General features: G+C 34.5%; 1 protein-coding gene across 4 annotated transcripts in view; it reads right to left on the bottom strand.

Moving 5' to 3' along the window:
* The window catches only part of Gucy1a2 (guanylate cyclase 1 soluble subunit alpha 2), a 479,074-nt gene that overhangs the window by 152,123 nt on the left and 312,509 nt on the right, over positions 1 to 14,442 (bottom strand). For 3 of the 4 annotated variants that reach the window (XR_008221288.1, XR_008221289.1, XM_052751411.1), the window contains exon 8: positions 12,523 to 12,625. Coding sequence is in view for 2 of the 4 variants with exons in the window: in XM_052751411.1 (XP_052607371.1) it covers positions 12,523 to 12,625 (103 nt within the window). In the remaining 2 variants the exon portion in view is untranslated. Of the gene's footprint in view, positions 1 to 43; positions 12,626 to 14,442 lie in introns of those variants that run through there. The other variant, XM_052751391.1, reaches the window with a different exon arrangement.

The following is a 14,442-nucleotide window of genomic DNA, read 5'->3' as shown; positions in this document are numbered from 1 at the left end:
ACAGTGTGAATAATAAAAACTGTTTAAAAAAGAATCTGTAGACTCCTTTCATCTGTATAATTTATTGATTTAAATACTATGTAAGTGACAGTTTTAACTTTTAAGGTGAATGACGCATGATTTGAACAGTTCTGTAATGAATCATGTAAATATAACACACATTGGTTATTTCCACTTTGTTTTTGAAGAATCTCAGATGCCCATCAATTATTTTTTACACATACAAACTCACCTTGTTCTGCAGTCTGCAATACAATAACTACTCCATCATGAAGAAGGATATATACATTGTGTATAATTTGGGACAATAACAAATAAAATAAGCAAACAGGTAAAAAGTCGTGCTACATGAAAAATAAAGAAGATATAGTGGATGTTTATAAGTAATAATTACTGTCATATATTTACAGGTACTATTCTTAAAATTCTAGTGAAATGAAGCATATTTGATCATTTTAATCACAATTTTTTTCTTGAAAACTGTGCTATTAGAGAAAAGAAAATACTTTGAAATATAATTTGAAACATGAAATGAAACTTTAAAAAATTAATGATACAGGTTTAAGAGATGCATTCATTAAAAATAAATGAAAAATAGCTTGACATTTCAAAATATATGTAATTTAACCATGCCCTACATATATAATAATATATTTACCAGGTATTATTTGATGATATTATAATTTATGTTTACGATAACTAGATTATTTTGAAAAGAAATGATTCACAAAGTGCAATCTGCTAGCAAAATAGCATATGTATATTTACAGCAAGCCAAGCCCAAATTTTAGACCCATGAGACTGCAACAAACAAATGGACCAAAATGTTAAAATAACTCAGGTATTTATTTAAGTAAAAAAATTACCTCATGCAGAGGACAGCAACGAAAGCCTAGCACATAATAACAATGTCTTTATGTTAGCACAGAAACCTAGTCTTTACTATGTGGTGCTGAATGTTCGGTGCATTGTCTTATGTACTCAAATGAGCAGGATAAGCTTGATATTTAAAGTACTGTTTGGGAAAAGGAACCCTTTGGTATTAAAAAATGGCAACTCACAGTTAAACAGTCTGAATTCAGGTAGGCTGATTTTGGAATGAGGAATGATATGTATCTCTGAATGCATTTAATTGGTATGTTTTGGAAGCATAAAGAGACAGGTTAGTCAGTTGAATACTAAAGATGTAGTGTAGGTGCCAGAAGCCATTACAATACTTATAATTTTTTCCAAAGCAAACTCTTTGGAAGATTACTTTCTGTTCTAAATGAAACAAATTGGTCATCTGATAACATCAACAAAAATACAATTCTCTTCATGGACTATTTTCCTACCAAACCTCCTGAATTGTCTCATGTTATGGCCTACTGTGACAGCAAGACTAGATTTCCTAATAAAGTAAATGTTGCTTTAAATTTTGTGGTCAGTAGCATGTAGATTTTGTACACTGGAATCTTAGAAGTTGATTTTCAGTCGATTGCAAAAACCACAGGGAGTGAAAAATGGGGCTTTGGCTCACAGCTTAATTTCTTAATTGCATTATCCATATTTCTTCCTTTGAAAAATCACTTTTAAACTGTTTCCCTAAATAAATGAAAATGGTAAAGATATTTGAGTGTTAAGATTGGCTGTATTTTAGAGACTAAAGAGGGCTTAATGAGGAAAAATCATAAGAATAGCCACGTAAGTTTCAATTTGGTGATTATTCTCCCATTTCTCAAGCTCAGAGTGGAGAATGGGATAAATAAAAGATGATGAGCAAAGCTGTTGCTGTTGGGAGTTGTTAATTTTTTTGAAATTTGTACCTTCATTTTTATGTGATCAGAATTTAAGATTTCTGGTGCATAACAAAGAATATAATTAGAAATGGGAACTGAAATGCAAAAAGTTGCAGCTGGGAGGGTAGTTCCCAGATGAACTGCTTGCCTGGCATGCACAAGACTTCAGATTCTAAGTCCAGGAACGGAAATACAATGTATAGGATGTTTGATTTTAAAAAGATATCTTCCTAAAGAGGAAAATTTAATGATACGCTTATCCCACTAGAGAATACAAAGTTATTCTATGGAAGTTGGAATATAATATTCATACAGGGATATATAAGTATAATAATAACACTTTCAATTTGGGAAAACTCAAGATTTTAAAAGTTCAAAGTTTATTCAAATGTTGAGATGTGTTTCCTAAAATTCCTTTTTTGCCTGCTTCTTTAGTATACCTAGGATACTTGAATTATTTTCCTTTAAAAACCAAATACATTGCTACACATTATCCAGTTTTCCCTGAAAATTAAATGGTTTTGGATTGAGATTTATTAATGATTGACCCCTTGTTATAACAATATAAAATGATCAAAATTAGGTGTTTTTTAAATTTCAGACTATGGAAATTCATTTATAGTAGTGACTACATCAAAATTGTGCTTAAGACAGTTATGGGCATAGATCTAAGAATCATGGAGACTACCGCATATTGTTTCTTCAACAGAATAGACATAAATTCTGTGTAGAATGTTTTCAGATACTCCAAGAACTAGAAACACTATAACATGCCAATCTGATTCATTGATCAGTATCCAAGAAGTTTGTCAGTGTATCCCTTATACCTAAAGAGCTAGTGAAATTAAAATGCATTTGATGTACCTATCATTTTGAAAGCCACTTTCAGAAAAGCTTCTTTTCTATTTCAGTATTTAATTTAGCAGTGTGATTCTTAAGTCTCATGAAAATGTGAAGATTTAACTATGAAAAGATTTTTCTAAATGAAGACACACAGGGCAAAAGGCATGAGCTTTAAAATGCTGATTTTGATACTTCACATGAGACCTCAAAGATGTTTGTATAGACCAATGTTTCTCTTGTATGACAAAGCCTTCAGCAGCCAAAGTCCAAAGTCACATTCACTTCTCTTCCCAAACGATCTCTGCTAAGTTCTAATTGTTTCCTCATAACCTCACCAGTCTACAGAGTGTTCTGTCATGTGAATGTGGAAAGAAGAAGCCTCAGCTCAAAAGAGTGAAATACTACTTTTATGTACCTTATAAGAGTTATGAAGAAACAGAGACAGAAAAGATAGAGTAAGGGGAGGAAGGAAGGGAGGGAAGAGAAGTATAAGATTTAAAATGGAGAGAGAGGAGTACAGGAATTAAAAACACCAACACATTTATAGACTTGATTAGTTGCCCTACATAGTACCTATGTATGCAATCCATTCAACAGACTTTTGTTGAGAGATTTATTCAGAAATGATACAGATATATCATATTTAAGTTGCAACTACAGCTGATGCAGATGCTATTTAAATTCCTGTAAGGCTTCTCATAATATCATAAGGGGTATATTATAGCTTGATTTGTCATGTAACAAATACCAATTGAAGATAAAGCACTAAAATTTCCAAATAGAACTAAATTATGGCACTGGTGGACATATTTGATGAAGAATTTTGTTATTGTTATTTTCCTTTAAATAGTCGTTCTAATTAGTGGTTTTATTAAGTTCCTTGTTTGTTTTCTAAAACTTTAGACATGCTGAATTTTATACATTATTTTATCACAGTTTTTTAAATATAAATATTGTGTTATTTAAGAAAATTGTAATGAAATACCCATATCAATAACTCAGCTTTCTCTTAGGTTAACAAGGACAGACTACAGACATAATTTTAATGTAAGCAAATAATGTCTCCTCTTTGTCCTCCCTGTAGTGGCCTCTCAGGGGGCCTCTTTCTTACTCTTTCATTCCCTTCAGCTTCATCCACCTAAATATTTTATATATGCTAAAAAATTAGGACAACTTTTATGGACAGATAATAATTTATATTTCATAGACAGAAAAAAACGTGTTTTAAGGATCAAAAGAAAAAGCAAGAGGTAACCATTGTTTTAGGTCACAGAGTCACATAACAAATGATAGTTCTGAATTTTGCAAGTGCCAAGTGACAAACTTCAAACTAATTAAAATGAAAGGGATGATAATTTTGGTTACTATCCACCCATAATTACCTTACACAACAGCAAAAATTCAGGAACTTTTCTAAAATTCCTGCTGAATTCCTTTAGACAGTTTTATAATCCTGTACAATATCTAGACTTCAGTGATTAGAGATGGTTTGATCTTTTTTGTCACTATTTTCTGCCAGTGACTACAAAAAATATTTGTCTGAGTATCCACCTCCAAATCAAGGTTAGCTTTTGGTTCCAATGTGGAAATTTACACCAAAAAATTGCATTAGTTCACATTGTTGCTAATTCTTCATTATTTTGCTTTATTCTCTGGAGATATTTAGCTAGCAGCACTTGGGGTGGGGAATGAGGAACTTTTAAGTGGTTGCATTCAAATATACTGGTCAAATCTCAGAATAAGAGCTATTTCTCTTTTGGCAATGAAAATCAGTGACACAGAAGAAATTCAAATGCTTCCTGAAAAGCCAAGAAAGCAGAATTGCTCTTAGAACTGACATTTCTTTGGATGTGGAAATGCATGGACTCTTTTTTTTTTGAAACAGGGTTTCTCTGTGTAGCTTTGGAGCTTTTCCTAGAACTCACTCTGGCCTCAAACTCACAGAGATCTGCCTGCTTCTGCCTCTCAAGTGCTGGGATTAAAGGCAGGTGCCATCACTACCCGGCTTGAATGGATTCTTTTTAGCCAGGCTTGATGTGGAATACTCTGTTATTCCAATGATTCAGATGCAGTTGGTAGCTGGCTTTTATTTCAGGTTTTTGTCTGACAATTCTGAGGTTCCTTACTATGAACGAGACTGAACGCACTACTTTTGACTTTTACTATCAACCTCAGAAATAGTTTAGCAGTTCAAGTGCAAGAAGACTGTCCAACTAGAGAAATATGGTTCAATGCCACAATTTGTAAGTTCATCTTATTTATAACAACTCTATAACTTTTGCCTGTAGCATAGAAAACATGGAAGAATAAAAATCATTGAAATGTAATTAATACATAATTAAGTATTATTATCATAGGATAAAACCTGAGAGACTAAGTCAAAGAATTAGTTTCTCATCACTAAAGCTCTTGGTGCATCTTAGGAAATATTTTTTTTTAAACCCTAACAAATCTGAAGTTTATATACAAGTGAGCTGACTCAGTATAACAAATCTGTATCCTAAATTATTTCTATGACTGATGATTCTCATTAAAAATGGGGGAGGGGAGAGGAGCCTACTCCTCCTAAATATTTGATCCTAAATGAATTCTGCATGAAGTAACCAGTTATAAGAAATTAAGAAATCTCTGAGTGATAATAACAGGCTATTCAGCTTTTTTTTTCAAATTTAGAAGGCAGAGAGAGTACCTTCATTTCTTCCCTGAACACTGTTCTGAGTTCTCTTCTTACCTCTAGTTCTCTGGAGCATCCCAGAGGAGGATGAGTCTGGGCACACCTAGGAATTACTCCTTTCAGAAGCCCAGTTCTTGCTTTGTTAGCAGACATAGTGCAGGCTGAGAAAGTATGAAATATGGAATAGCTTCAAAGATGATGGCACAGGCTTTAGGGCATGAAACATTTTCCAGACTTTGGGATTGAAGTTCCCAATAAGGAAAACATCATTTCTATAATGCCAGGGGTGAGGGGGAGTGCAATGTACAAAACAGTCTTCTTAATGAATGTTAGCTCATCCAAACATGTTCAAAGAGAGAAGAAAATGTTCTGTTTAACGCCCCTTGCCCACTGGCTATCTGTCCTGTGCTACATTCAGTAGACTTTTCTGTGACATAAGGCAGAAACAGTGTTTGGCCTTCTCTGTTTTGGAGATTCAGATGTTCTGACACTTCTATTTACTGTCATCACTGTAACCAAGACTCACCCTATCTGCCACCTTCAGAGAGTTGCTCTTTATAGCTCTGTGAGCTTATAAATGCAGCTTCACTGAGACTCACAGCTGCTGAAGCCCTGGCACTGTCTCATTTGATGACTGAAAATGGCTAGTTTGTTTTTTTTCCTTCTTAAAAAAACAAACACAAAACCACCACCACAACCACCACCACCACCACCAACAACAACAAAACCCACAAGAGTAACACACACACCAAATGTGTCACCTAGCATTCATTAAATCAGAAGTGTCCACTATAAAAACCTCTTCTCCTAGTCTTGATACCTTTAGAAATCTCTCTGCTCTTTTTATTTTCAGTCTTTAAGACCTTCTCAAACCAAGATCTATGGATGTTTCAGCAAAGTTTGCTTTCTCAATCAGCTCTTCCAACTTACACGCTACTTCCACTTATACATTCTTGTTGCTCACTGGTATAAACTACAGAGATTCAAAGATTTGGGCAATTTACAAATAGTACATGTCTTTGAGAGAAAGAGAAATCACAATAAAATAGTTGTAAATTATGTATCTGACATAGTCTGATGGAAATACACTACATGTCTGTAAATGAGTGACTTTTGAGATGGATTAGAATACTATTTGTTCAGTTTTTAAAATCTTATTCAACCCTTGCTGCTCATTTTGAGGGAAACACCAAATAACTTTAAAAGTTCCAAACCACCAATATTATTGCTTATGGAAACCATGTCTCTATTTCTTCAAAAGTTTGGTGAAGTGCACAGAAATCATTATGTATGGCATTATTACCATGGCTTAAATTATTGCTTGAAAGACTGTTATAAAGTATTGCTACAAAGTTACTTTGAGACAAGTATAAAATCCTATGTGTAATGTACATGATGAGACAAAGTATTAAGTATTAACTTGGTGTCCTTTTACAACATAGATCACAGCATTCTGAAGTAAGGCTTCAATACATGCCTGTGTCCTAAGCTCATTCTCTGTACCTTGGTGGTGAGAGACAGCAAATGTAATTAATGTACTGCACAGCTTTGGCAGTAACTAAGAAAATAGCTAGTATGCCTAATAGCCCTATAGTGAGCAATATTCATCCCTCAAGCTTATCAGTGCTGACTTCTATCCCTAATAAGTTTGAAGAAGATTCATGCTCTGAAAGCAGACTAAGTATTTGAAACCAAAGCTAAACTCAAAATTTATGACAGAAATAATAGCAAGTAACCCAGAGAGCATTTAAATATTCAAATAACTATAAATTAAATAATATATTGCTATCTCAGTCAACTTGTGTTAACTTGTAGCTATTGAGACTGTATGTGTGCTTTTCAATAATCCCTACATCTGGCTGTATGTAACATCTGTGTGTAATATCAGTGTCACCTAGAGAGATTTCCTAAATGCTGATTCTTGGGTCCTGAGACCTGATGAATTCAAGTCTCTGAAGAAAACACCCAGGAATTCACATTTTTAATTTCCTAGGTAATTCTTATGGAGCCAGACAGACACTTTTAAGCAGACCAGCTGAGTCATTAAACTAGGGTAGCAGGAAAGAGTAATGACGCATTTGACTGAGCATACGACAAGGACACACAACATACCAGAACAAAGACAAAGACAAACCATTTCCACACATTCCCGGGTCCTCCCCAAATGACATTCCATTTAGATTCAGTAACCACATGCACATATGCACACACAAGCATATGTGTGCACGTTGCACACACACACACACACACACACACACACACACACACACACACACAAGATTCAGTACTTTTTAAAACAATTTGAAGGGATGCAGTCAGTTGTGATTGTTCCTGTCCTATAAATGTCTTATTTTATCAATGGAAGGAAAAGAAGAAAGAAGAAACAGAAATGTATCAGGGCACTAACGATTAGGTTCCAGTTATTTGAATAAAGTGTGAGGAAGGAATTTTGCACACTATTTCAATAGACTCTGACAAAATTATGTTATTCTATCTAGAATATCAGCAGCTGTTCTTCATTCACCACCACAGGAATTCTGACATGAGCCAACACCTAAGACCATTTTACTTCCTTAACAAAAAATTGTTCCATCTTGTTAACACAACTTTTGTGTATGTTAAGTTGGCTTTGAGTTAGGCACACTCATGTAAGAATAGACCCTAAAACCAACAAATTTATTTTCTCTTACATCAGGAATTTGAGCTATCACTTTCTACACAGGCTTATAGAAGTCTCTAAAATAACTGTATTTTGTAGCTATAGGTCTACAATCTAATAACAAAAAGAACCAAACTAAGGTATGATAATGGTTCAAGGATTCGAATCATCAGATTGCATTGACTGAAAGCTCATGTATGTAAAATTATTTCCAAGGGAATATTCAAGGAGTTACATGAAGTACTTAGAGTCAGGCTGTGTTTTGAAGGAAGAGAATAAGTGCAGACACAATTTATGCCCAACAGACTGTACACAGTTGTAAGGAAGGTCCAACATCTCCCCTGATCAAGCATTACCAACTCTTTCTATGGCTGTCTGTTTCAGAAGTAAGGAATAAATGATATTTGATGGAGACTGGGCTTGAGGGATTGAGATTGTATCTGCTGAGCACACAGAGGACAAAAGGGTGAGGGAGAGATAACTCATGTCTTACTAAAGAACATGATAATACAAAAACTTACACCACTGTTACTTTCTGCCCTAAACATGTACAACACCCATCAGCCAGTCATAAAGCCAAGCAACTGTCAATGGTGATGGTCATAAACTCCAAATAACTCTTAACACTGCACAACTGCAGACATACTGTTTCAGTTAGCAGCAACACCCTTTCTGTACAGAATATGGAGCTTGATGGTTCTGTAAAGTCTTTGTTTCTGTGTACTTTTGCTTTATTGCCAGAACTCTTTGGAAGAATTTGCAAATTTAAAAAAATTGCTGCAATTGAGAATGATATTTTGTTTAACTCTTTAATATCCTGTTTTGCTTTCCCTGAAGAGGCACAAACTTTCATTTTCTGAACTTGTATATCTATCCTGAAATCACAGTCATTACACAAGACAGGAAAGTTTGAGACTTTTAAGAACTAATGTGTGCTGAATCCACAGACCAATTCTCCACTTTCACATATCACAATCTGTGTCGAAACTATGGGTCACAGCTCACTGGACTCCACATATAATATAGCATTGAAAGAGAAACCCAAAGGGGTCTAAAATACAATGCATACAGAGGTAGATTTTAGAAGTTGGGTCACAGATAACCTTCATTACATACAGCTGAAAGGCCTAACCATGTTTCTGAGACATCTTCCTCTTTCATTGTGGCCACTGTTGTTTATTAAACTACATAAGAAAGATTCTATATAGGAAGATTTGGATAAATATATGGAGATTATAACTATGCTAAATTGATGATTTTTTTTGTAGATGATGGTGTTCTTCTCATCAAATGATCCTTCTGCCTGAGGGAACTATTGGTAATAATGTCTAGTTGCAAAGTCCCTTTGCTAAATTAGCTACACCACCCAATATTCAATCAGGGAAGCTATAAGTGCATGCTGCATTTGAAATCATTCTTTTTGCAGTGAGCTAAACATATTACACCAATATGCAATCACTTGGTTTCTATCGGGACTTTTCTAAATTCCTTTCAACCTGACACACTAAAATGTACACAATTCCTAAGAGTTGTAAGCATATGAAAGCAATGGAGAGATATTAGTCAATAAAATCAAAATACTGTCTCATATTTGCAGTCAAAAATTCTAATGTAGGGCATATGAACTCCATTGTGCAGGAAAAATGAAAGTATAAATTTTCATAGCTTCTACCTTATATGACTGCAGTCAGAATGAACAGAATAAAGAAACTTTTATTTATTTATTTATTTTTACCATTTAACATAGTGCCCCACAAGCACATACAGCAACAGTGTAACTATTATGGTCATTTGAAATAGTTTGGAAAACTCATAAAAGGTTAGACAGTTTCCTCAGACTGTCTTCAGAAATATGTTTAGACTATAGTGTTTGAAGAGTATAGGTTCCTGTCAGTGATATATAATAGATTTCTGCAATACTCTTTAAGGTGACATTTCTGAAGTGTAATGGCTATTTCTTCGCTATGTAAACTAATGTAAACAAATGTAAACAAATGCAGAGTTTGCAATGATTTGAGAAAACTGAGAATAAGTGAACAAATTCCCCTTTTGAGACCTATAACCAGTCACTGAATACTGGAGCGGATTTCAAATAGTAGGTTTTTAAAAATGCACACACACACACCCCACACACATGTGTGTGGGGTGTGTGTGTGTGTGTGTGTGTGTGTATTTCTCACATATTTTCTTAAATACAGAGAGAATAACTGTGTGTTTAAGATAGTTGTTCAGATAAATCTTTGCAGAAAGTATAGAAATAGATTGGATGGTTCCTTGGATATCTTTTTTCAGTCATATGGTTACAGAATGTTTATTGAATATTGAATGATTGAATATATCATAATAAACACAGTTACTGCACATAATAGGCATAAATGGCCTCAGTAAGCATGGCTATTTTTTCATTTCCTCAACAGTAAGGAGACTCTTAGCTTTCTTCAGACTTTTTTCAATACGAGCATGACTACTTTGTGTTTCTAGCTTATTCCATCCACGCTCCCTGAAAATCCTCTCAATCCCTCTACTTTGAAGGAGGTGGGCTAATATCCAAGTCTCTTGAAGAAATTTATTTATTATTATTCTCATGAGGATACACCAGATTCAGGCTACAAAGCCTCCTAGGCATGCTCTGGCCATCTATCAGTATGATGTAAAAATAGAGACCTATGCCTGGGAAAAGGGGGAACAGGAAACAGCTTAGAACCTGGAGGCAGTATATCTTGCCTTCTCCAAGTGAAGATTGTTGAACTCATGTCTCCAATATAACAGGGCAAGAAGATAGCTCAAATTAGAGAGAGACCATGACTAAAACAAGTACTTTGCATATTTTGAAAGTTCTCAAGTCACACAATAAAGAATGTAAAAACATTGATTAACCTTCACAGACGACATTGAAAATTAATATATATCTTATCTAAACTATGTTATAAAATCTTTAATGCAGCCCCAAATTCCTGAACAGAAAAAAAGTATATTGCATCCAGTAAACATAGTTATCAGTGAGTATATATACTGGAGTAAGAAAAAGTCCACTCTAATATTTCAACAACAAATGCTTCCAGGTCATTGAACTCTTCAGAAGTTTAGATTTTATAGCTGATTCCAAATACAAAAATTCTGGCCACACTGTGTACTCCTAATTTCAGTGTGAGCCTATAATAATTTTTTTTTTCATGCAGTGTTGGCTATTGGTAGCAGGCCATCATTTTAGTAGAACATGCAATGGAAACCTATCTGTACATATATGGTGCTTGCTAGATCAGGAGTTAGGCCTGTTCCAGTGTTCCTGAGCAGATTCACTGCTTTAAAAGCCTTATCAAACTGCAGAAGAATATACTTTTTAAGAGTCTCAAAGCCATGGAATCCAGGGTTTTTCTTTTTTTGTGTCTAGGCAATAAAAAACAAATGTCCTGACAGGCTTTTGTCAGTAACACTGGCTTCAGGGATTTGTCTGAGACTAGAAGTTGGTACTTAGCAGCAGTAAAGACAGGAAGGGAAGTTACTAATATATCATGTCATAAGATGCTATTTCAGGTTGAAAACTCCATCTACATCCTACATTCTAACTGGAAAAGAGCTCAGTATTGCAAAGCAGTTTGTTTTAACTGATACACATTTGAAGATTACCAAGAGATCTTTACTGAATCTTAGTTACCGATATATCTGCTACTAGAAAATTCCATTTCCTCTGGACACCAAGCTACATTAAATAAATCTAAAAAGTGCGTTCACTAAGCAGATACGTGTTTTCTCAACAGCTGATATCCTTGGTTATATATACTCTCAGTCCAAGCACTAATCTCTATAAACAAGTGAAACTATATTAGATTAGTAGGTTGACATCACATAATATTCCAACAATGCGACAGTACATTCTGAATATCTAATCATGTTATGTGAAATGTAATTATCTATAAGAAGATATATATGTATATATTTATAAAAATAGGTAATATCCCTAAAATATTTTGCTGAGTTCTTCCTGCTTGGAAGTTTAATCACACTATCATGATTTATGTATGGAATGTCTATTCAGGAAAAGATAATTAGAGAGTAATCCTTACCTACCAGTTGACTAAATGTAGGAATTCAAAACTGGCTCTCAAAAGTGGTACAAATATATAGGAAGAGATACCTGCATGGGTGATGAGCAAGAAAACACAGATGCTATTGACTGGTTACTTTTGAAAAGGGGCCTGTACTTGTAAATAAAATACATATGACCAGAAACACTCATATGGATGAATACATCATATTTTCCCTCCCACTATCCAGTTTTCTTTCTTTCTTTTTTTGGGGCAGCAGTTATTCACCGTTTCAAGGATTATTGCATGACACTGACACAGAAACTGTACTGTATGTTCTTACAGAGCATTGGAAGAGAAGCAATCCCTTCCTCCCGTCGTTGGGACCCATGTTCTGGGCTTGTGCTTTTTGGAGGAGTCTTTTATCCTCAGCAGGTCTCAGAGGCTTGTCTCCCGAAGGAACATCGTGCCAATATTGTAGGAAATCTTTTTTATTCTTGATGAAGACAGAGAAGGCTTTGGCGGCTTTGGACCAGTCCTTACCTCCAGGAAATAGCAGACCCCAGGGATTTCTTTTGGAAAATTGTCTGGAAGTTCTTCACGGGAACGAGGAATGAATGTGAAACTGTCCTCTCGTTTTAATAATCTAAAAAAAAATGTAAATAATGTGAATGAAACAATAGGAGAAATTAGACTAAATGAAAAGAAATTCTAAGTTTAGGAAGCTATTCTCCAACTATACCAAAGCTAACACCTTTGATATGACTGACACAGGACTCAAATATTAGGAAGTTTGATGACATAGGACAGATTACTCCATGTTATAACAATAGTATAAAAACCTACTTATGGCATTTAAATATTTCTTCAAGTCTGATTTTTTTCTAAAGAGCAGTCTCTGAGAAATATTTGTTCAAATTTGATTTTTTTCTAAATAAAAGCCTATTAAAGTCAAAACATGGGGCTTTGTTTCAAATTATAGGACCTAGTTTTTCTGTTTTGAAAATCTGCCTAAATTCTGGGATTTTATTTTTATATTTTTCAGACTCTCAATAAAATTGGCATATGTGTATTGTGTGTCTGACACATGAATCTAGTGTTTAGTATTGGCAAATTAATGACTTCAAGTTTCTGTGATATTTGGTAACTGATTTCTAACAAGACATGTTTTCCAATCAAATCTTGGTTAATGTTTTCTAGTCATACCCAGATACTTATTTTCAGAATAGGAACATTGCAGGAAATTTATTCTTTAAGCTTGTTGAATTCCATGAAAAGTTCTGTTTGATAACCATATCTGAAGAGATCATCCAGCAGTTCAATTTAATTCAACAATTCTTTACGAATGACTTGATATTGTTCAAGTATCTCCCCCATCCTACTCTTGTGAACACAGTCTAAGCACTTCACAGTTTTGTAAATAGAAATAAAAATGGAAAATTAAATAAGAACGAAAAGAAAGCCCTCCACAAACAGTAAAAAATACAGTGTATTAAAACAGAATAGATGTTGTAAGAAAACTTGATACAAAAAGAAATGAAAGAAACCCTAGAAGAGGAAAATATAAAAAGTGAGAGAACCATAAAGGATTTTGTAGATGAGAGGTTATTTTAAGAAGTGAAAAAACTAATGCAGAGAATATGTATGATCGATCTGAGAGTCAGAAACAAGGTTGTAAGCTGGACAAATGTGTTTCAGGCCATTAGATGGACAGCATTACAGAGTATGGTGGTTATGATCATAGATCAGGACATATTTTTGAAATCACAAACAGTTTAGATTTTATCTAAAAGATACAATGGAGGTAAAGTCATCATCTTTTTTTATAAAGGTTACATTTCTTCATAAATCAGGTTAGTGTAACTATATTATCATGTAGGAGATAAGAGGGAAAGGAATCATTTTCAAATGTCCCTATTAGGTAAAATTATTATCTGAAAGTGGCAGTTAACAATAATAATAATTATTACATTGTGAGCAGGCTATAGTTACTGCCATAATCCATAGTTATAGCATTTTGCTGTAAAAGGATAAAAGAAGACTTTGAATATGCCTTAAAAATATGATGCAATTCATTTGGGATGTTGTAGCTAGAGTTTTCCTGCCTGGCCCACAGTCAGGACAAATCTCTCTCACCCGCCAGTCCCAAGCCGCTTAAACCCAATCAAATAAACACAGAGACTTATATTGGTTTCAAACTGTATGGCCGTGGCAGGCTTCTTGTTAACTGTTCTTACAGCTTAAATTAATCCATTTCTATTAATCTATACCTTGCCACGTGGCTTGTGGCTTACCGGTACTTTACATCTTCCTCGTCCTGATGGCGGCTGGCAGTGTCTCCCCCTCCAGCTTCCTGTTCTCTCAATTTTCCTCTTTGTTAGTCCCGCCTATACTTCCTGCCTGGCCACTGCCAATCAGTGATTTATTCATTGACCAATCAGCAACACATTTGACATACAGACC

This window comes from Peromyscus californicus, unplaced genomic scaffold (genome assembly GCF_007827085.1).
Source record: "Peromyscus californicus insignis strain IS unplaced genomic scaffold, ASM782708v3 Scaffold_11__1_contigs__length_118956290, whole genome shotgun sequence".
Classification (NCBI taxonomy): domain Eukaryota; kingdom Metazoa; phylum Chordata; class Mammalia; order Rodentia; family Cricetidae; genus Peromyscus; species Peromyscus californicus.
The sequence above is the reverse complement of the archived record's forward strand: the minus strand, read 5'-3'. Positions and strand labels throughout refer to the sequence as shown.